Source organism: Indicator indicator, chromosome 12 (assembly GCF_027791375.1).
Source record: "Indicator indicator isolate 239-I01 chromosome 12, UM_Iind_1.1, whole genome shotgun sequence".
NCBI lineage: Eukaryota > Metazoa > Chordata > Aves > Piciformes > Indicatoridae > Indicator > Indicator indicator.
Genome location: NC_072021.1, coordinates 20,732,095 through 20,755,433, shown reverse-complemented (window position 1 = coordinate 20,755,433; position 23,339 = coordinate 20,732,095). Strand labels below are relative to the sequence as shown.

The following is a 23,339-nucleotide window of genomic DNA, read 5'->3' as shown; positions in this document are numbered from 1 at the left end:
CCTTAAAATGTCCTTTTGTGTTCAAGAGCTTGATTTAAATTTTAACTGAATTTGAAATTTGATTTTTCTCCCATAGCAAGATTCAAGAAAAGCTGATACATTTTGGCATACATCTCAAGGGGTCTTCAGTTAGAAAAACGGTAGTTACAAGTGAGCTGAGCTGCAGTTTGATACAGAAATTCTGCTATAGTTCCCTTTTTAGGAAGTAGAGTGTTAATCATGTCTGTGGCCCCAACCGTACTCCTCTTGGTCTATTTGAAATACCGCCTTTACATGATAGAAGCAGACCTCTTTCTTACATCCGTATCTTGAGATTTCCGAACAAGTCCATTCCATCTCAGTGAAAAAGCTTTTGTAAATGGAAACCAGGAGGGATTTTTTTTTTTTTTTTTTTTTTTTAGATTAAGGGTATAAAAGTTGTTAATAGTCAGATTAGTTGCACATTAACGGTATCAGGAACAACAGAAATCATGAAACTTGATTTGGAGGATTAGAGAAGTTTAAATGTAGTTGAAGTGTGCCAATGGTATAATGGAAAAATTTCATAGAAAGCTTCCAATCTGTGTCAGATGGATACTTGTACCTTCATTTGCACAGCTTTTCAGCAGAGTTAACCTGGATGAGATTCGGATCAGCAAACCGCTAATTACAGGCTCCAGTTCCTGTTGCTCTACTACAACCGATAGACCTCCTTCCTCTGCTCATGTCTCCTGGTGAATGAGACTTCCACTATAGGAGAAATGTGGCTGTGATACTAATTTTGACTGCCTGCTATAAATTGTCAACTTATTTTTTTGTGTGAGAAGGCTTATTTGTGTTTTCTTTCCTTCCTGTTTTTTTTGACTGAAGAACCTCTTGCAAAAGACCAGATGATTGCATGTATTAGCTCAGCATTACCAATGTATTATTTCACTAGCCCACTAATTACAGTTTGTCTGTTAAGTGGATGCCTTTTATATTTAGGAAAATAGTTGTTGGTTTGGTTTTTTGGGGGGGGTGTGTGTTTGTTTTATCCAGCATAAAGGATATTCTGATCTTGTTATTTCTTGTAGTAACTCCCAGAACTGCTAATTGTTCCAGACAAGCCTTAATTTAGTCACAGAATAACAGGATGGTAGGATTTGGAAGGAACCTCTGGGGATTATCTAGTCAGTTTAAGAACTTCAGTGCGCAGGCTGTCTTTGTTCCAATAAAGAGAAGTCAGCATCACAAGTAACTGGCTAAAGTAATTTACCATAACATCTTCTGCCAGTGTATTTTACACAAAAAATTAAAAGGGCATAATGTGTCAAAGGAGTGTCCCTGTTTCCTGCCTGGTAACATCACCAGTACTCGGGGGCGTAATTTATTCTTTCTTTGGTATTTGAATATAAGAGGGTTTTGGATTGCTAGGGTTTGTGATCATTTTTGTTTTGTTGGGGTCGTGGTGCAGGTTGTTTGTGGTTTTTTTTTTTTTTTTTTTGTGTGTGTGTTGTTCATTCACCACCATCACCACCACCCCACACACACTCTGAAAGCTCCTTGTGGATTTTATTTTCTCATTTGAACTGTGTCTACACTAATAGTATATAACACTGTCTGGTGCTCTAGAGAGTAAATACCAGAAATTGATGAATCTTGACAGGTAGCAGCACACCATGTTTTATTTTAGGCCTGCAGGAGCTGACAGGAGCAGTGGTGCATTAGTATGTGTTGGATATCTGAAATCAGGTTATCAGATCTTCACTGAGACCTCCCAGTTGATATGTAAGCCATCCAAATTATAATGTTGCCTCAGAGATAGATGCTGGGTGGGAAGCATGCCAGCACTCTGAAGTACACCTTTGGAAAGATGTAGCTGTAAAAAGAGCCTGTATCTGATATATGTTGTTCTTCATCATTGCTTTTTGTCTCCTCCTATGCTTTGTAGCACTGCTCAGACAAATCCATCACGCCTTCCAAGCTCCTTCCATTTTCCCCTGTAAACGGAAAGAATCATCTTGTTTTGTTGTTTGGCATTGTTGCAGGTGGAGCTGGAAGTCACGCTGCCAGGAGAAGGAAAGGACAGAATATTTAAGGTGGCTATAAAGTGGATGTCCTGTGTGAGTTTGCAGGCCTTACATGATGCTCTTTCTGGTCGGCTGCCAAGTGTCCCGTTTGAAACCATCCAGGCACTGGATGTAGTGATGAGGCACTTGCCTTCCATGAGGTGAGGGGAAGACCTTGATGTTGTTTAGGAGGGTGCATTGTTTGACTTGGCTTCAGTGGCTTTTTGGGTAGGATATACTTTCGTAGCTCAACGAACATAAGAGCTGTCTAGCAGATGGCATACTCAAGCAGGAGGCAATACAGTGCTTTCCTGCTCATCAGGTGGCATCAGTAGCCTCTGGCCTGGACACAAGTTCTTCCTCACTGGTGTTCAAACTCACTCCGTGTAAATGTGCTCTCAGGTCAGGGGTGCTGTGCCATCTCACTTGTACCCCTTTTCTATGTAGGCCTCAGAGAAGGAAGCCCTCCCCCCTCCCTGAGTGTGAGTAGTTGGAGGTCGGTTGATGTGTAAGGGTGGTTTTAAAACTTGTAACCCTGTTCCTGTGTGTCCTTGGGCAGATGTTTGTTGCCCAAATACCACCTAGTATTTCTATGGAAAAGAAAATTTTGAAAATGATTTGGTATTTTTCCAAGCAAGTAGGATATTATAACATTTGCAGTCCGCTCCAAGAGACAGTGAGTTTAATGCTGCCGCCATAGAACGAGTCACTTAAGACCAGTCAGTTGGAAAGTAAAGAACAAAGCTTAGCAGGGCTGAACTTTACCATTTTGGAGGGTTAATCAGGGAGTTAAATTGAGGTATGTGTCTTCAAATAGCCTTTATTGAATAAAAAAAATGAATTAAAAAAACATACTGGTTCTGGTTTTCCTTAGTTTGGTGTTAAGTATGCAGTAGTGAATTACCAAGATGAAAGATGCATCAAAAGTATTTGTTAGATCAGTTCTTTACCTCCAGGGATTTTAGAGGAAGCTATGAACAAGTAGGGGGAGAGATACTTTCTTGCATAAGTATAGCTGATTTTTTTCATAGGGTACCAAAAAAAATTACTAATGCTCTCTGAATTAGTATGTATGTTAAGGACTATACTGAAAATAAATTTAAATGAACATGAGTAGTAGCCAGTTTCTTCATGTAACTAGCTGGATTTTGAGAGGTGCAGCCTGCGTCCTGACAGAGTCTCAAGATGGTTGCTAAAATGAAACATTGACATTTCTGTGCTGTTGTGAACAGAAATTTGCATTAGTTCTTTCTTGAAATACTACTTTTTTTTCTTCCTTGAGTTTTATGATGTAAATTTTTCTTTGTTGCAGATACACTCCTGTGGGGCGATCTTTTTTTACAGCATCAGAAGGGTGCTCAAATCCATTGGGTGGTGGCAGAGAAGTTTGGTTTGGCTTCCATCAATCAGTCAGACCTTCATTATGGAAAATGATGTTAAATATAGATGGTAGGTACTACACAAATATTTTCTTGTTCTTTCTTTTTCTGTCAATGGAAAGGCAAAAATTAGTTCCATTTGTTGAATTTCTTTAAAGTTTTCCTCACTATTGTTATAATACAACATTAATGTTTTTGTTTATAGTATCTGCAACTGCATTTTACAAAGCACAGCCAGTTATTGAGTTTGTATGCGAAGTTTTGGACTTCAAAAGTATTGAAGAACAGCAAAAACCTCTGACAGATTCCCAAAGGGTGAAGTTTACCAAAGAAATAAAAGGTAATAATTAAATTACAAAAACTTGCTTTATTTTTCCTAATGATACGTTACGACTACATGTTCAAAGTACGTTCTGTAGCGTTTGCTTTGTTGGGAATCAGTTCTTTTCACTTTTGAAACATCTCAGTAGTTCTAAGACAAAGTCCCTCTGGTTCCTAATCTGATGATTTCAAAAGGTTTAAAAAAAGGTGGGATTTCATTATTTGTTTGTGGGTTTTTTTTGGTGGGTGGGTTGGTTAGTTGTTTGTTTCCTTGTTTAAATTACCTGATCTTAAATTTTTCCAATTACCGATGGCAAGGTTTTCATAATCCAGATTTTACTAATAATTTAGCCATGTATTTTTGCATACTTGGGTGTGTTTCATACATTCACTGTCCTGGAAGTAAGTCAATTTCTCTAATACATAATGGCTGGTTCAAAGACGAGGAGGAAGAAATCTTACGGATTTTGTTCACTGAAGGTTTCATTTGTAAAACTGAGGTCCTTCCTTCATATTCTTGATAGAAAGAAGGCAAGTTAAAAAAGAAAAACAAACTCCACAGATCTATAGGGCCACTTTCTTGTTTCCACAAAACGACCACAAACTCATCTTTGACCGAATACAAGTTAGTAAGAAAAATAAAAATTAAATCCTGAATTTGCACTGTTTGCAAATGTTTTGATAAAAATAATCATGCACTCAGTTGCTGGCTGCTATTGTTAATTTTTCCATGAGGATTTTCATTCTTCTGATAGAAGTCAGCTCAAGTTTGCAGTAGTACTAGTTGTAAATTGAGGTATTGAGGTAATAGTTTGTCTTTCAATGAAAAGCCTGTGATACGTATTTGGGAGTTACTCATGAAAATGTATTTATTGAAGGTTTCGGAATAGGTGGTACTTTGAATTCTAACAAACCGTGGCAAGATTAGTATGTTGGTTGGACAGCTTATTGGTGTATTTGACAGATAGGGGAAATACGCACTGTTATTCATCAGCACCCAAAGTTTATATACACGTGCAGATAAAAGGAATTTCTGTTTTCCTGTTCCTACACATGCAGCTTCGTATCTCTAATAGTCTGCATACATCTGTTTCTACCTGAAATATAAATGAAAGTGCTGCATTCAAGCTTGTATTTGTTGTTGTTGGTAAATTAGAAACACTTCTCTATGGGTAGCTGTGTTGTGCTGGTTTTGGGTAGATAATTTATTCTTCTGGAAATTACTGACTTTCAGGTAGACTTGACTTCTGTGCTGGTGGGATTTTCAACAGATGTTTGCCTTCACGAACGATAAAGCCCTGTGGGCTCATTCCCATAGGATCCCAGAGGCTATATGGGTGTTCCCTGCCCCGCCATTTATTAATTCAGGTAGTTGGAGGTCTGACAGACACCATATGTTTAGACACAAAGTATAAACAGGCTTTTTATTTCAAGGAGGTTATGTGCCCTTTTTATCCTTTCATCATCCTGGACTTCCTTGAAGGTTACAGAACTGGATTACACAGAATGTGTTCAGTTCCATCTGTAAGCTCTTGGGGTTTTTTAAATTTTAAGACTATAAATAATTTTTTTGAGTTTTGTCTGGGATACCGGGCAGTGGCCCAAGAACATGCTAAATAGTGAAGAGATTCACAACACTGTTTAAGTGGTCTTGTGCAGCAATTTAGTGGGCTGACACCTTGATTTTGAAGAGAAGGTAATAAATGTTTTCCAATTTTTAGGTCTAAAGGTGGAGATAACACACTGTGGACAAATGAAAAGAAAATACAGAGTGTGCAATGTCACCAGGCGACCAGCAAGTCACCAAACGTAATGTATTCTGCTTCTTTTCAAGTGTCTGTTTAATCTTAGGCTGACATAAGAGTTCTTGAAAAATTATACTTCCTTTGGTCAATACATTAAAAATATACTTTAGAGTATATTCCCAATTTTGCCGATTTTTCTTTTTTTTTTTTTCTATCATGAATGGTGTTTCAGCTAATAGCTTTCGTAATCTGTGGTGGCTTTTTGGTTTTCAATTTGCAGATGTCTTCAACATTGGAAGAATTGGGTATTTTATTCTTAGCATACTGTTTCCCAGAAGTGTTGACTAGAAAAGTAGCACTAATCAGGATCAGCCTTCTAATCTTGCTTATTACCAGTCCATTTTTCCTCTAGAAAAAAAAAGTTTATTTTTGATCACTAATCAGAGATTTGCAGATAACTTGAACATAGAGGAATTTATTTCTATTTTTTAAAGAAAGTAGTGCAAGTAACCAAAACTGATACTAGTTTTTTGTGGGAATATAACTGATGAGTGTCTAAATCTGGTATGCAGTTATTTGGCCATTGTTTCATGCCCTTTTCATTAGCATAACATGTCACTGAAAGACAATATTTGTGCCACCTTGTAAATATATGCAAATGTGTGTGGATATGTGGAAATACATTTGTAATGTATGGAGAGAAATGTGGGTTTGAGTCAAAAATTGGTTTTGTGACTCTTGTAGGCTTGCTATTTTCTGTGCATGGCGTAACATAGCACATGGTACTGTGAGTATCCCAAATAAACACAAAGGCTCTTAAGAAACAATTTATAGGTTTGGGTATCAGTAATGCTGGAGAAATAGCCTTCTTTGGTACTACTAGAAGACACACAATAGTGGCAGTGATGGAATCTTAATTAGAGAAGTACCCTTGCATCCATTCGAGGTAGGCTTTGTCTCCAGTAAGCTTAGCTCATGGCAAGAAGTGTGTTGACCAGGTGTGGGAAAGTGTTGTATGTAACATAACAGCTTGTTTTCATATTTCATTTCCAATAGATTCCCACTTCAGCAGGAGAATGGACAAACAGTTGAATGCACTGTAGCTCAGTATTTTAAGGACAGGCACAAATTAGTTTTGCGCTATCCTCATCTTCCATGTTTACAAGTTGGACAGGAGCAGAAACACACATACCTTCCTCTTGAGGCAAGTAGACTTTTAGATAATACATTCTGGGAATGTGGGAAGGGGGTCAGATGAAAAAAGGCTCAAATGTTGACAAACTATTTTGAGTAATTAACTTTAGAATTTGTGTAGGACAGCAGCTAGAAAAACAAAACAGGAAACAAACACCAATTGCATTTTGTTTTTTATCTTCCTTTGTGTGGGGATATTTTAGGTGTGCAACATAGTGGCAGGACAAAGATGCATAAAGAAACTCACTGACAATCAAACTTCCACTATGATAAGAGCAACAGCCAGATCAGCACCTGACCGTCAAGAAGAGATTAGTAAATTGGTGAGTGGTCTGGCAAAGATGAGTTAAGTGTAGTAATAGGCTTAATTTTTTTTTTTGCTGTTAGCACATACTGAATAATTTGTGTGTAACACGCAGGTTATGAACTTTGTTTCTGTAAACCTTTTCCATTAAGCGGGTTTCAAGGAGGGTTTTTTTTGGTGCTTTATCTCAGATTTGGAGGTATCCATGTATCAAGTGTGTGGTGGGTTGAAATTACCCTCCAAAATAAAATTGGCAGGGGTTCTGGATGTGTGGCATCACTCATAATATAAGGGGTATACCCCCAAATACTGCTTATCTCTGAGTGTTTTAGGTCTCAAAAAGAACTTCTGTTCTGCAATACCTAATTCCTCTTAATTTCAGATGCGGAGTGCAAGTTTTAACACTGACCCTTATGTTCGTGAGTTTGGAATCATGGTCAAAGATGAAATGACAGATGTGACTGGCAGAGTTCTACAGCCTCCTTCAATCCTCTATGGAGGCAGGGTATGTTGAACAGATACTGTACAATCTCCAGTAGCTTCCACTATGTGCTGTGATATCTTCTGAAATACAGTTGTTATAATTATGCTGGATGCAATGGAATTAAGTCATTGCACCTATAATGTTTAGAACTTAAGTACAAGTTTTGAAATGCCTTAAATGTAATGACTATTTGGCATCTCTCTCAAGTGCTGCTTTATTTCTGAAAGTAAAGCTAGGTTAAAAATATGCTTATGTAAACTTCAGATAAATGTGTGTGTATTCCTTCACACTTTTATTCAGTGTTGTAAGAAGAAATTTGCAAATAGTGGCTCAAATCAATGTGTATACAGACGAGCAAAGACAATTTGAATTGTTGTTGTTCATATTTTCCTCCCTTAACTCTGAAATCTTCCTGACCTGCTTGGGTTTGAGTGTTCTGGGTGGAGCAGCTGTTTTTAGGACAACTATCTTAAGGTATAATCTTTATCAGCATGTTTTTTCTCTAGAGCCATCTCATCCTGTTGGAGTATTTACTCACAGGTTTTTTCTTTACAGTGGCTTTTCAGATGGCTTTTCTGGCATAATCTTCCTCAGGATGTATCTTCCAAAAAAAAGTGTGAAAAACAAGCTTTATTTGCTTGTTTTTATACAAGAAGAAAGCTTTGATAGCTGGGTTAACTTAATTTGTGAAGATTTCTGATGAACCTCTTCTAGATCATGCATTGCCAGCTGAAGGTAGATCTGGCCTATGCACAAATCAGAAGATTAATACCTACATAAACTCTCAGTGGGATAGGATCTTGCATCTTCTACCTAAAGGTCTTCAGGTAAAGTCAGGCGGATAAGCTCCAGCCTTCCTTCACTGACAGGTTAAGATAACCCAGCTGTCTTTGCCTGATCCTAAATAGGGACAGTGCTCTCAGGAGCTATTGGCTTCAGGGGAACAGAGGGAATAAGAACCTAATGGCAGATGAATGAGGGCAAATCAGGAGGGGGAGAGCTGCTGCCTTCAGCAGACAAATCTTCGCAAAATGAAATACCACATTTGTGTATGTCCCCACTGAAAAATACCCTTGTATTTTAGCTGTTGCTCCTAAATGAGAAGGCAGAGACGGTGCTACCTTCTCTAAAATACCTAAGGTATTAAGGTAATTAATATCACCAAAATTACTTTAGTCATTTTCTATCCCTTGTCCTCTAGATAGGCCATCACAGTAATACCTGCTTGGTGGGAAAAGAGTGTTGCAGAGGTCAGAGGTGAATAGCTGAGCATCTTTTGTCAGAGCATTTTTTTGAGAGGTGTGAGAGTGACGCTGGACCACTATTTGCCTCTACTTAGTGAAGTGTGAAATATTAATAATACTTAAATTGTTACTCTTGGAAAACGTAATGAGCAGTTGTAAAGTCACTATAGCAATGTATATTCTTGTTAACTGTACACAACAAGCATAAATCTGACTTACTATCCATGTGTATTTTCTGTCAGCTGCTGATTGATATTAAAAGAAAAAGCCATCAGCAATAAAGGAGGACAGTATGAGCTTTATTTTTATAAGCTTTCTTTTTCACCCAGCAAGCAAGCTGTCCTAAAGTGATAAAATGATCTTTGTAAGGTAGATGTTGAAGAGAGAAGGAGTTGAGAATACAAATTGCCTGCTAGTTGGAGAAAAGTAGAAGTGTAACTGATTTTTTATTTTTCTTAGCATGAATCAGGTTTTTTGCATTAGTGCTTTGGTTTTATATATTTTTTTCTTTCTACTTCCAGAACAAAGCAATTGCCACACCAGTTCAAGGAGTCTGGGACATGAGGAATAAACAGTTCCACACTGGAATTGAAATAAAAGTTTGGGCAATTGCATGCTTTGCTCCCCAGCGGCAATGCACTGAAGTTCACCTTAAGTAAGTGTGCTTGATGAGATGGTGATTTTGTTGTTTATTATGTATGAAATTCAGGATTTTGTGTTGAATTGTCTGTTGTATGGCAATGTATCATTCACAGTGCTTTTGAAGTTTTGTTTCTTTGTGTTTTGAATGATGCCAGTATGATTTCAATGCTAGCCTCATAAAATCCTTGAAATTAAAACAATTTATACTATATATTAGGTTTCTCACTGGGAAGGCTGTAGGGCAGAGTTTAAGAGGACAGAAATGATGTAATGACAGGTGTTTATCACTAAGTATTTGTCAAGAGTGAAAACTAACATGTATGCCATCTTTTTTTTTCTGGTTGTAGGGAATAGCTTTATTCATGCAGAACGTAGTTGAAAGGAACATTTTAAAAAGCAATCCAGCTTTTGTCTAAAACTTCCTACCCTGTAGAGTTACAGCAACTTGCACAGTGCAGTATATGTAAGATCAGTAGGACTAGTTGTTTTGTTGACTTGGAGCATTTGAATGAAACTTCCCAGATTTGCTTTCACTTATCTTTGCATGGGACATAATTGTTGAAAGACCATTGTTAAAAGTGACATGATTCTTAGGTTAGGGAAAGCGTGCATGCCTGTGTGGATGGACTTTATAATTCCTTCTTTAGTATGCAGTTGCTTTTCCTTCATGCACAGGCAAGTGCAGCTCTTGGAGCTGCCCTAAGCAAGTGACTCATCTGCTCTTTAAGGTGAATGCAAGGCAGCGATTGTTCATAACAACAGTATTGCTGTAACAGTGTTCCTTCAGATGATTTGCCAAATAGCTTTCAAATTTTTCCCTAACAAGTAGTGAGCAAACAGTGGGAATTATATGCACAAGGCTCCAGATTTGTCCTCTCTGGGTGCATTGCAGGAACTAAGCTGCTGCAGAACTTTCCCTTCCACACTGTTCTTTCTAGTGGAAAAGCTGTGCAGGAGAAGTTAGTCAGTTTTGAGAGATAAGCCCAAAATAAAGTTCTTTGATGGCTTAAATAGAGATTGTCTTACCATGAAAGGACATTTCCTTCATACCACAAATATGGCTGCATCCAGTTGCCTCTTGTTGAACAAGTTGCAACTTGCCTGGTGTAGATCTGTCAGAGTAAATGCTTACAAAATCCCTGAAAGTCTTCAAAATCATCCTGCTTTACTTCTGGGAACGAGGAAAGAACCTTTCTTGTAAGATGCTGTACTTACAGATGGACTTCTAAAGGCTCAAAACCGATGTAATTTTGGACTTGCGTGTTCTGCCACTGATCTTTCTGCTTATAGTGGTGTTTTGCGTGGGAAGATGCTTAATGCACCTGTTCTCTGCATGAAGCCATAAGCTGTGGAGCCAAGACTCAAAGGCTTCTTACAAGTTGTGAGCATTAACAGCGCGTTTGGAGGAACTAAGTCTTCACACCATTTCAATGGGTGAGACTTATCTGTCACCCTTTGCTGAAGAAAAGCAATTTTGTAGACACCCACCAATTTTGTAGGCATCCACTCCAAACTAACAAAAGGGGCTTTGTCAGCATTTGTTGGTTAAGCCATCTGTTACTCTTCTGGTCATTAAACCAAGTGCCAAAGAAGGACATCTCTGGGTATGTCTGCATACAACACTACAAGTATTGTAGTTTGGATCAGGAGTGCATATTTGAAGTGATGCTTCTGATGGTCACTTGTTGACATACCATGTTCTGTATCAACGAGTAGTCTGAATGTACCATGTGGATTTTTTGGGGGATAAAACTGGACTAGAGGATGTGCCACTAATGGACATTCAGCTCACTGCCCCAGACTACAGCCACTGACACAGAATCCCCGAAATGCATGTGGAGTGCATGTTGGTTCCTCAGCACTCTGCTCTACAGCTCTGCAGTGTGACACTTCTTGCCTTTTTTTTTGGGATGAGACTTAATGACTACTCGTGCACCACTGACTTGCAGGCATTTAATCTGGAGAAACCATGACTCTGAAGATGCTCTCCAGCCTGGTTATACTTCATACATCCCTAGTCTCCTACAGATTCACAAACTGCATTGGGTTGGAAGCGACCCTCTGAAGTTAACTTACCCAGTCCCTCTGCACAGAGCACTGACACCTCCACCTAGATAAGGCTGCCCAGGGCCACGTCAAGTCTGATCTTGAATGTCTGTAGGGACTGGGCCTCAATCGCAGCCTGTTCCAGTATTTTACCACTCTCACTGTAAAAGAGAAGCACTGAAGTGCTTTTGGTTGTTTTGCTTCCAACAGGCACAATGTCTGCTTGGTATTCCTTTAGAAGGATAGCCAAATGCTACCATGTCAACAAGAGTCAGGAGAAGGAGGCAGGCTGCAAGGTGCAAACCCTGTTAGCAGAGAGCCTGAAGCAGTCTTCACTGCCAAAAGCCTCTGACAAAATTAAGTTTTCTCTGTTTCTGCTTAATTCTATCAAAGGGTGACTTGGTGAAGATTTGTCTCCACTTACAGGATATTCCTTTTCTCTAATATCTAGAAAGGTTATTTTGTGTGTTAGTATTGATGATCAGATTGCTGAGACAGAGTTGATGGTAATTTCTGCTTGTTTTCCTCACAAAAAAAGAAGGAACTTCAGCTGTTTCCATAGCCTTAGTACCATGTGGAAGTGTGGTAGAGCAGGCCGTCCAAAATACAGTTTCTGCAAAAAGGAGCTTATATCGTATCTGACATAAAAAGATCAAATAGGATGGAATTTGCTTTGGAAATGAAGTTGTATTTATGCCGTGTATTTCTCTTTCCTTGTCTTCAGTGACTAACGGACACAGTCTGTTGCAATTGGGGCAAATTCTATGGGTTTTGAACTGTGCAAATCTGTGAGTTCATCAAGATTGTTCCATTAAAAGCAAGAATAAAAATGAAGATGGATTTTTCTACCTAAGAAGGCTATGTGGGTTTTTTTCACACCCTTTAGGTCCTTTACAGAACAACTGAGGAAGATTTCCAGAGATGCAGGAATGCCAATCCAGGGGCAGCCATGCTTCTGTAAATACGCCCAGGGAGCGGATAGTGTTGAGCCCATGTTCAGACACCTCAAGAACACTTACACTGGGCTGCAGCTTGTTGTAGTCATTTTACCAGGAAAAACACCAGTCTATGGTAAGTGCCAATCGTGAGCGTTTGTGTTTCAGTCACAAGTTCATGCATTTTTGTGAAGTATCTGAATGAAAGAAGTTTGAAAGAATTCTGGATTAATTATATAAATTCCTTTTAGGGAATGGGCTATCAATTAATTTTATTCTTCTTGTGCTGGCTGATAGCTTACATTAAGACCTTAATTCATTTAATTATTTTCATCAAGGCTTTTACTTTGCTTTTCCACATTCTTCCTGTTGGTTGCATTTGAGATGTGGTTAGAGTGAGAATGCTAAACTGGGGTTATTGTGAAACTGATGAAATTGATATGCAGGGGATTAAAATACAATGACTGTAATTTCTGTGCTAAAAATTCTGAGTGAGTAAGGAAGTAATGACCTCAAGAACTACATAGCTTTTAGAATGTCTATGCTTACTCTGCTATGACCCTTTGGCAAAAAACGTTGAGTGAAGTAGATGATTTCTGGCGCTCGGTATTTTTTTCCTATTCTTTCAATTATTTAACTCTTGGGTTATGAGAGCACAGGAGCGTAGAAGGTGAAAATTCAGCAGCTTAAACTGTCTTTTGGAAACATTGCTAGTTAGTGCATTTTACACAACACACACAGACACACACTTTTTAATGTTTTAGATAAACCATGCATTTTGGTTTTACTTAGGTTATCTGTAGGCAAGACTGTTTCCCTCTTCTGCCTTCTTCCTTTTTTTCTGCTTACCTTGCTTGCCAGTACTATCCACTATTTTCTCCCATGTCTTCAGGGAGTCTTCTCTAATGGCTTGGATCTACCAAGCAGCTTCAAATTTGTTTTATCCTATCCTTCACCAATTTGATATAGCAGAAAATAATTTCCTAACTTTCTTTTGCCGAGATTTTCAGATATAAGGTAAAAAGAAAGATTAAAAAGGAACTGTAATGAAATAGTGCATTTCCCCCACCACCCTGAATTTAGCCTTGCAAGGGAAGTGGCTTGTCTCTAATTTGTTCAATAGATACTCACTGTAAAACAACATTTTCACTTTTAGTGCTTAAAAGGAGACTCTTTACCACTGAGAGGATGTGGTACCATTCTCATCTGCCTGTCTTGTCATTATCGTTAATTATAGTTCTTTCTACCACCTCTAATCATCTCTTTATTTTCTCCCTGCTCTGTTCCATACTCGTGCACTTCTTTACTCACAGTCTTTTCTAGCCTTCTCACCCTGCTCCTCAAAAAGCCTATTTCCCTCTCCTGTTGCAAAAGAGGGGTGCTGCACCTTCTCTGGGCCTGTGGGGGAGTTTAAGTTCCTCCTTTTCCTGAGTGAAAGACTATAGCTCCTTTAAAGTCTAAAATTTGTTGTTAATGATAGGATTGGTTTTCATCTTCGGAAAAGTACAGTTCTTACTGAGTTTCTTTTGGAATTTTGGCCACTTGCGTTGCAAGTGAAAACTTTGCAGCACATGACAATTTTAAGTTTGTGTTACTAAGTAAGTCCAGTGTTCAATAATGAGACAAGTGCTCATTATCCTAATATTATTCGCATTACCTACTTCATTAGCTGGGAAAAGAAAATATAATCCCAAAGGCAATGAAGAAGACAGCAGTAACAGAAGAAAACAAGTTTATCATACTGGTGATAGACCACTATAACTCTAGAATGACAATGACTGTAACTTAAAAAAAAAATGACAAAAAAACACCAGTTATGGTGCTTTCAGAGCTGGAGCAGTACAGAACTGGGAGGAGATTTGTGGGAGGCTGGTCTTGGGTTTGGGAGTTTCTTTAAGCTTATTGTCCACTTAGCTGAAAATTTAGGTATTGTTAATTGTCATGAAATTAAAATCTCCTTATTTGAGTTACAATGTGCAAGTATTTTCTGTTCTGTTTTGCAGCGGAGGTGAAGCGTGTTGGAGACACTGTGCTGGGAATGGCTACGCAGTGTGTTCAGATGAAAAATGTGCAAAGAACAACACCCCAAACTCTGTCTAACCTTTGCTTAAAAATAAATGTCAAATTAGGAGGCGTAAATAATATTTTGCTGCCGCAGGGAAGGTAAGCGGAATTTCCAAGAGGAAGAGAGTATTGTATTTGAGAGAATATGCTTTGCATTTATCTGTAGCCATGGTAGTGTAGTTTCAGAGACTCTTTAGATTAATTATTTTGGCTTAAATGTAACTTTAATTTGAACCAAAAAATTGTATTTTTATGTGCCTCAAGTTTTCAGAAGCAACTGAAGACCATCTTGAATAGTAGTGTCTTTTCCTTTATAATTTAATTGCGGCCAAGGTTCTTCATTTTGTTGTATGTCTTAAATTACATAGGCATTTATAAAACAAAAGTTGGGAGCAGAAAACTCTTAATTTGGTTTCCAGGTCTGGTTTATTTTGTAGTTTCTTAGTAGTATTACATTGATAAGCTTTACTTATATTGTGACTATATTTTGCGAAGTTGCTTTGATGCTGCTGATTTCTGTATCTGATGTAAGTTCTGTGTATATAGTTCATGGGGAGTGAAAATGTTTCTTCTTATTTGTAAATAAGAGTGATTCTGCTGTCAGAGACTAAATTTGGGTTGTGTATCATCTTAAAGCCAATGTTCCTAAATTGAAACTTATCAGTGTTGTCGAAAAGTCAGTGATAAGATAGTCTAATGGAAGAATAAACAAAATACAGCTTGTACTGTCTTACCTGTGCAGGATAAAGAAGGATAGCATAAAGATTCATAAAGTCACTTTAATCAAAATTAACAACTGCGTTTCTACATCAGTAAAATGATGGCATTTTTACAACCATTGCATTTCAAGTTGTAGAAGGAGCTCAGGGAGTTACCTGCCACATCATTCTTGGGAGCCTGTTTCAAAGAAGTCCATGTTCTGTTTTGTGCAGATAAGCAAATTTTCACTTTATCCTAGTTAGGCTAGTCAGAGGGCAGCTGCTGAAAATCCAACAAAAGAGTACTTAGGGGAAAAAAAGAACATATTACCAGAAGGGATACATAGTTTGTGTATCTTGGTAAATTTCGTTTATTGATATATTCAGCCTGTTTAATGTGCTTGTTGGAGACACCTATTAAAGCAACTGAAATCATATTTCAGAGCATGCATTTCAAAAAGGCACTGAGTTGTTGTTTTTTTTTGTTGTTGTTGTTTTTTTTTTGTTTTTTTTGGGTTTTTTTTTTTGTGTTTATGTTGGTTTTCAGAAGGAGTTAAAGATACTGCTGAGGAAACAAAACAGAAACATACACACCATATAAGTAGTTTTATGCTGGTTTCATAAACATAAGGTCTCTGTTAAGTGGTGTGTGTTGACAACAGTAACATAGCCTGAAAGTGAAATTCTGATCCTTATGACAATGAACTATGCATTTGTGAAAATGGAATTGAGTAAAGGGAAAAAGAAAATGGAACAGCTACACACAACACCTAGGCATTATGGAAGAGTTTAGGTTTTAGGTATTTAAAACAGAACCCTTTAATTATTACTTTCCCTAGGTTAAGAGGATGGGGATAGAATAGCTTTTTATTTGTGCAATTGCACTGCAAGTAGCATTGTTATAATTACCTTAAAATCCTTTTTTAGATGAGGTCTGAAAACTGCTGAATATATCTACATAACCATTCCCACACACACCCATGTGAAAAAATTCTGCTGGCTTAATATTTCCTCTTGAAAATTATTTTATTAAAACTGCCAATGTAGTGCTTTGGTGTTCTAGTCTTGGTGCAGTGGATTAATATCTTAGCTTACAGGTTTGTTGAAGATTTCAAAGCACAGCTTAAAACCCCCAAAATCTACTTTTAAAAATAATATGGTAGCTGCAGTTTTGGTACTTCCTTAGGAGTGCTGGTTTTTTCTTCAGAAGCAAAATCATAGCATCTGGATATGTGTACAGTCCTTTAATTTTCTCAGATGCTATTTGATGCAGAGGAATCAACTTTTATTTTCTCTATGGTCTAACTAATAAAGGCTAATTATCTTCAAGTTAAAAAATTACCTTTTTTTTGTAACTCATTTTTAATGAGAAGTAACAACTACCTCTGATTTAAATCTATGCGGAAGTATTTTAGTATGAGAATCTTAGTCAGGACTTCTCATTACTGACACAGTACAAGCAGGAAACTGATCAAGTTCACGTTGTTGACTAATGCTCTGTAAAAGTGCCATTTACTTGACTTACAATGTGCTTTATTAAGCATAAGCCTTGTTTTCTCTTAATCAGACCACCAGTATTTCAGCAGCCTGTCATATTCCTTGGTGCAGACGTAACTCATCCACCAGCTGGAGATGGAAAAAAGCCTTCCATTGCTGCAGTGAGTAAATTGTGTAATGATCTTTAGCCCCTGCTCTCTCCTGCTGCTCAGCTCTAATGCATCTTACTACTTTTAGTTCTTCTGTGGTCCATTTCTTCTGATTGCCTAATTATAGTATTAAAATGTGGTTTTTTTTCTGCAGGAATCTAATGAAATTTTTGATAACTTGCTCTGATACTAATTACTTAAATATGTTTATTAGCTTGGGGATTCAAGCTTGCTGACAACACAAAATGTGCAGTAAACTCCTTAAATATGGACAGTGGTCTTTGATTTGAGTTATGTCAAACAGCTGTAATGATTGCTCTGGCTTATTTAATAATGGAGATCTTCAGTGACAGTACGTGCAGTATCTTAGCTTGTGGTGCTAAACAAACTAGCTTGTGGGTTAGAAAACTAAACACATGTGTCCAGGGAAAATTAAGTGGGAGATGTGCATGGTTGTGATTTTGTAAATTTTTTTTTTACATGAAACTAGGATTTTTGTTCACCTGTTTATTTTTAGACCCCACACCATCACTTCTTCACTTTTTTTCTGTTTCATAACAGAAATATCCCTTTCTCTTGACAGCAACTGATATTTCAGTTTTTTTAATTCATCCACAACTTCCCAGAAAAGGAGTCAGTCTACAGGAGTTCAAATTACTGTGCTCTGGTCCTAACTAAATCAATGGGTTTATGGCATCAGTGCTTCACTTTGGGTTTTTTTGTTGGTTTGGTTTGTTGGGGTTTTTTTAAATACACGTAGGTGTAAATATGAAATTAGTCTTTTAGATTTAAATTTTCAGTTCCAGCAGAGGTATGTTACCATAGGTAGGCTAAACTCAAAGCTCTGTCCAAGTACATTGTGATTTTGACTACATCTTTGCTAGGTCAACCCTATAATTTACAAAATACTGTTAAAAAGATGGTGTAGTTATCTTTGTGAAATACCATTATTCAAGTGCTTTTAAGTTTGGTTGGATACTAAGCATTTTTTCAATAGGTTGTAGGAAGCATGGATGCTCATCCTAATCGTTACTGTGCCACTGTTCGGGTCCAGCAGCACCGCCAAGAAATCATCCAAGATTTAGCTGCCATGGTCAGGGAGTTGCTTATCCAGTTCTACAAATCAACAAGATTTAAACCAACTCGTATAATCTTCTACAGAGATGGTGTTTCTGAGGGACAGTTTCAACAGGTAATATTTTTAAGATTTTGATTATTTTGTTTTCTGGTCGTAATGTAGGTTTGATGTATTTGGAGTTACGGAGTTATGAAAAGAAGCATATATCCTCAGCAAATCTTCCCTCAATGAGTTGGGGTCTAACGAGGCAGAACATGGAAAGTGTTTTCATATTTTTCAGCAGCTTTTCTTTTAAAGTATTTGAAAGGGAAAGTATTAAATTAACTTCTAAAAAAATAACTTTAAAACTCAAATACTTGAAAACTAGAAATGATAGTATAGTTTTAGCACTCAAGTTATGTTCCACATCTGCAACCTACTCAAGATATATTAGACAAAGCGTATCCCATAAAACTTGGACAGTAAAGAAAAACTAAGCTAGTTTTCCAACCATTTTTCTACCCAGGATTAATGGATGCCGTATTTTCACACTGTGACTTCTAAATAATTTCCAATAAAATTCCACAAGTACTTTCCTGTATTATTTTGTTTGCTTATAAGTTCCATATTTTATGAAATATTTTCCCATGTATTTTAAATATATTTGCATACTCTTTTGATATTTTTGTATGTAAATTAAAAGATACAGAATTTAATCAGCTTCTCAAAATCCAAGGGGAAGGGAGTAAAGATCACTTAGTACACTTAAACTAATAAAACAATCTTTGCATGAAATGTTTATTTTTACTTTTTCCCCTATTATGTCACTGTTTTTCTGAATTTTTAGTTTAATAATTAACATAAATCCAAAATCATTGCTTTTCATTTTACTGCATTTCTCTCTCTTTTGTTGATGCCTGTAGTTCTACATGAGACTCAACAAAGCCTGGTTGAGCAATTCTGGGTTTTATCCCTTGTATTAGTCTGAAATATAATTAGACTGGTTTATATTCAACAACGTAATTAAATGTTCATTTGTATTTGTCAATTTAAAAGGTTTTGACATAGAGCTTATTAGTCCAAGCCTCGTGCTTGGAGATGAACAAATATGGAACTAGCTCTCACCCAGCTCGGGAACGTGGTCATCTAATTTGTTCTCATTAAGTGATGAAATAAAGGTTTGATACTGCATGCTTTGACATCTCATTATTCTGAGTGGCAGTGCAAGAAGTGACATGATAAATTTAAGAGCAATCTGCAAGATCGTTATCTTTTGTATTTCTCGTACGTTTTTTTGTTTATGATTCAGGTTCTCCATCATGAACTGTTGGCTATCAGAGAAGCATGCATTAAACTGGAGAAGGATTACCAGCCTGGAATCACATTTATAGTTGTGCAGAAAAGGCACCACACCAGACTCTTCTGTACAGATAAAAATGAACGGGTATGTTCTAATTGTGACTGGCAAGTATCTAGCAGGCAGCCAAGTTACCCATTATTTATTGCTCATTTAAGCAGTGAGAGACTTGTTTGGAGAACTACTTAACAGTGAGTGAGACCTTCCTACCTGGAAAGGAACACTTTTCTTTTCAGTCTCATATAATAAACTGGCAAGAAACTTTATGAAGCATCAACAGGATGCACCTTTCAACAAAATTTCAGGTTTCTTTTCAGTTTTTTTACTGTCTCAAGGTCCTCAAGGGTTGAGATTGATTGGAGTATTGTAGGGTTTGTCATGTAGATGTTTACATCTGAAGAATCGCCTCAGGCACTCTTTATTGTAAATGCAGATCTGTTAAATATTCCCAACACTTTTTAAGGTACATTAAAGCTAATTCTAGCATGAGTAAGTTCATTGGTTTGGTTGCCATTGGGTTGACTCTTGGCGTACCAACAGAAACTTAGACACCTACACAGTAGACACTGAAGTTGTTAAAGGTGAGCCCTACACTTTGAGAATACTTCCTTTTCCGTTATCACTACCTTTAAGGTATCTTAGATGTCTAATGTCTTAACCACGTGGAATTTGGTCTGGGCATATCAAGCGTCACAAGACACTATTTGTAATAGTGAACAACTCACATTGTTTTGTGAGTGTTTCATAGTTGTTACTGTATCTCTGTGAACTACTTGGTTCCGCTTTACTGGGTAGAGAGGAGACTCCCAGAGTCTAGGATGGTGTCATTACTATAAATGAAGAATTCCTAAGGGCAAACCTCTGCTCACAGAAAACGGCTTTCATGTTCCAGGCTTCAAGGCAATAACTAGTAACTTTCAATGCTGACATGAAGGTGGTTTTTATATCGATAACTTGCTATGATTACAGTTATTAAATTGATTTTAAATGAAAGAGTATTTTTAACTTCAGCTTTGAAGTGAAGCATTCTTGAGGGAAGAAGAGGCCTGTCTTAGGACTATGGATTCTGGTATTTCAGGTATAAACAAGAAAAGTTAGAGGAGTAACCGGTGCATGAATGGGAAGGGGAAAGGAATTTGACAAGTCAGTTGCAGGAAATTCTTACTACATTAATCAGAAAAGCTCATCTTTGTAGGTAACTTCGAAGATGATTTTGTAGCTTGTTGGGTTTTTTCTTCTTCGCCTTTGTAGTAGAAACAGCCCAGGTTTTCTGTTGAACAGAATTTTAAGTTTTGTTAATTCTTGACTTTTTGCTTTTTACACATTTTTTTTCTTGTGTTGTTTTTTCCCTTAGCCATACTGGTGAAAAGAAAATAACTTTGTGTGCCTTACTGTATTTGCATTTTCTGTTCACACAGGTTGGAAAAAGTGGTAACATTCCAGCTGGTACCACAGTGGACACAAAAATCACCCATCCATCAGAGTTTGACTTTTACCTGTGTAGCCATGCTGGTATTCAGGTACAGCACTTTGTGTGGGATAGTGACATTCACAGATAACACCGGCTGTTGATTTTTCCCTTTTTCTTTGTGTGGGAGACAACCTGTATCATTCATCTGTATATTTCAGCTGTTCACCTGTGCCATCCATGGTGCTCTTCTGTCATTCTTCAAATATAAAAGAAATAACGAAACTAAACAGTTAAGAAGCACACTCTGTACATTTAATGTATTGTGCTTCTCTCCTGTGGGCTGCTTTGAATAGTTGCAAGGTAGTTGGACTGTTTTACATAGCTGCCTCTTTCTGTTTCTACAAAACAATTAACACATTTAGGTGGCACATTGTAGCTTCATATTTTCTTGTGATTTCTTCATCCCAGTCAGAAACAGAAGCTATTAAAAAATAGCAGTACTGAATATTAAAATTCCAGTACTCTCAAAAAAAGCATATTCAACAGGGGCGTAATTTAGATTGCTGTGAAGTATTAATGTTTTGCCTAAAGCTACGCTATACGATGGCTTTTTGTCAGATCTGTTTCAGAAGAGGAAAGTGCCTTTCAGTAAGACCATTTAATTTCAGTAACAGGAATGGAATTCTAGAAAATGCAATCCTATCTAAAATGCAAAGGCATTAGTTATATGGGAAGCAAGGAGGGAGGCTGTTTGCCTTTTTGAAGGAGACATTTGCTGAAGTACATAGAACTGCTCACTGGTGGGTTTTGATGAAGGAGTCTGTTTATATTGCAGCTCAGCTTCAGAGCTGGAAATGTAAAGAGATATTTTGAAATGCTGATGTCCTATGTGATCTGCCTTCAGGGAACAAGCAGACCTTCTCATTACCATGTCCTCTGGGATGACAATCGTTTCTCTTCAGATGAACTGCAGATTCTTACTTACCAGCTGTGTCACACGTATGTACGCTGTACGCGTTCCGTTTCCATCCCTGCACCAGCATATTATGCACACCTGGTTGCCTTCAGAGCCAGGTATCATCTGGTGGATAAAGAACACGATAGGTGAGTGGCATCATTTTGAATTATTACAGAATTGAAAGGAAGCATAATGGAAGTGGGTCTGTTTATTGTGGAGTCATTATATCTTCAGTTAGCAGTTTGAGGGTAAATTTGAGCATACCACTGAATTGCATGTGGAAAAAAGTAGATGTGCCTGTATGTTTCTGTGCTGTTTTCTGTTTCAGAACTTCAGTGGTGTTTTTAAGGGTCATTAACTTTTGACCATTCTGTTCAAAAGAAGTGAATGATATGAAAGCATTACATGCGAGGAGACTGAGACTAAATTAGGATTTCTTTCTTCCCCACTGCCAACCTCTGTGTTTCGTGGTTTGTTCCCCCCCCCTCCCCCTTCCTCCTGTTTCCCTTCTCTTCCAGTGCTGAAGGAAGCCACACATCCGGTCAGAGTAATGGCAGAGATCATCAAGCACTTGCTAAAGCAGTTCAAGTTCATCAGGACACGTTGCGCACTATGTACTTTGCTTGACATGTTTTAATGTTTGGCAACTCAGTACAATACCGAGTTGGATTCACATCAGACCAGCTGCACTTAGACCGACAGTTGCCCAAGCTACAGTGACAGCCAGCAATGAGTGATGCATCTTAATTTTTTTTTCTTTCCCATTTGCAAAAACGCCTTCTGTCCAGAATTTCAGACTCGATTGTGAACTGCATTCTTGTACCAAACCCCACCATTGTTGGAAATGTGGTTTGCCAAAAATCTCTAAGCTGCTTGGTATAAAACAGACCCATATTTTATAATTAAATCAAGAGCTGTGATCTCAGGGCTTAGGGAAAACAAAAAAACAAACAAACAAACAAAAAGAACAATCCAACTCAAAAAACTCCTTCAGTTTGCTATTCATTGACTTGCTTTTAATAAGTTGGAAAGATCTAATTCATACTAAAATTTGATGGACTAAAATTCTATGAATTAGCTTTTAATACAAAGGAAAGCAAAGTGTTTTTTGACTATTTATGAAGCCGTAATTATTCTAGATGCATTTACAAAATGTTTTTCAAAAGAGAAGTGACAAAGTTCTGGTTTTCAGCTGTCTTAACAAAGTTTATTCTCTGTGTGTCTAAGGGCAAATATATTTTCTGAAGCTGTTCTTGAATGTTTTTTATTGTGCTGCATTTGAAAATGTCTTTCATAAACTAAAGAAGAATTTAAAAAACTTGTACCTAAGCTTTTAATAGGTCCAATTAGATTGGCAAAAAACACCCTGTGCCATTTAAAAAAAAAATGTAAAGAATTTTTAAAAAATCATACTGTCAGCTAACTTTAGAATTTGTCATACAGAACTGTGACACTTACTTTCCAAAGTCTCTAAAGAATACGGGTCTGTGGTGATAAATACAGTACAATCCTTTTTCACTGTTGACTTAATGTAAATTTTATATATGTTTCACAGTATTAATGTGATAGACTAGATGCTATTATTTATTTTTATTTACTAAGGAGTGCTCATTATACTTCTGTTTAACATATCAAAAATGCTTTGGATATAGAAATTAAAACCTTACTGTGGGGACATTACTATTCAAATGCAAAAAATATGCAATTGACTTTGTGAGCATTCAGAGATATCTACAGTGCATATTACGTGGCTTGTCCTTTGTAGAAAGGCTCTTGAAGCATGCACACACCATCGCAGGTTTGATCTGTGCAGTTCAGAGACGCACA

General features: G+C 37.3%; 1 protein-coding gene across 1 annotated transcript in view; it reads left to right on the top strand.

Annotated features, from left to right (window-relative positions):
- AGO2 (argonaute RISC catalytic component 2) overlaps positions 1-22,955 on the top strand; it is a 48,120-nt gene extending 25,165 nt beyond the window's left edge. The window contains exons 4-19 of the mRNA XM_054385447.1: positions 2,007-2,188; positions 3,340-3,476; positions 3,612-3,746; positions 5,449-5,536; positions 6,529-6,676; positions 6,870-6,989; positions 7,353-7,475; positions 9,220-9,353; positions 12,273-12,457; positions 14,325-14,484; positions 16,651-16,741; positions 17,727-17,921; positions 19,096-19,230; positions 20,562-20,663; positions 21,459-21,658; positions 22,031-22,955. Of these exons, the coding sequence (XP_054241422.1) occupies positions 2,007-2,188; positions 3,340-3,476; positions 3,612-3,746; positions 5,449-5,536; positions 6,529-6,676; positions 6,870-6,989; positions 7,353-7,475; positions 9,220-9,353; positions 12,273-12,457; positions 14,325-14,484; positions 16,651-16,741; positions 17,727-17,921; positions 19,096-19,230; positions 20,562-20,663; positions 21,459-21,658; positions 22,031-22,139 (2,244 nt within the window). The 3' untranslated portion in view covers positions 22,140-22,955. The remainder of the gene's footprint in view (positions 1-2,006; positions 2,189-3,339; positions 3,477-3,611; positions 3,747-5,448; positions 5,537-6,528; positions 6,677-6,869; positions 6,990-7,352; positions 7,476-9,219; positions 9,354-12,272; positions 12,458-14,324; positions 14,485-16,650; positions 16,742-17,726; positions 17,922-19,095; positions 19,231-20,561; positions 20,664-21,458; positions 21,659-22,030) is intronic.
- Positions 22,956-23,339: the final 384 nt, after the last annotated feature.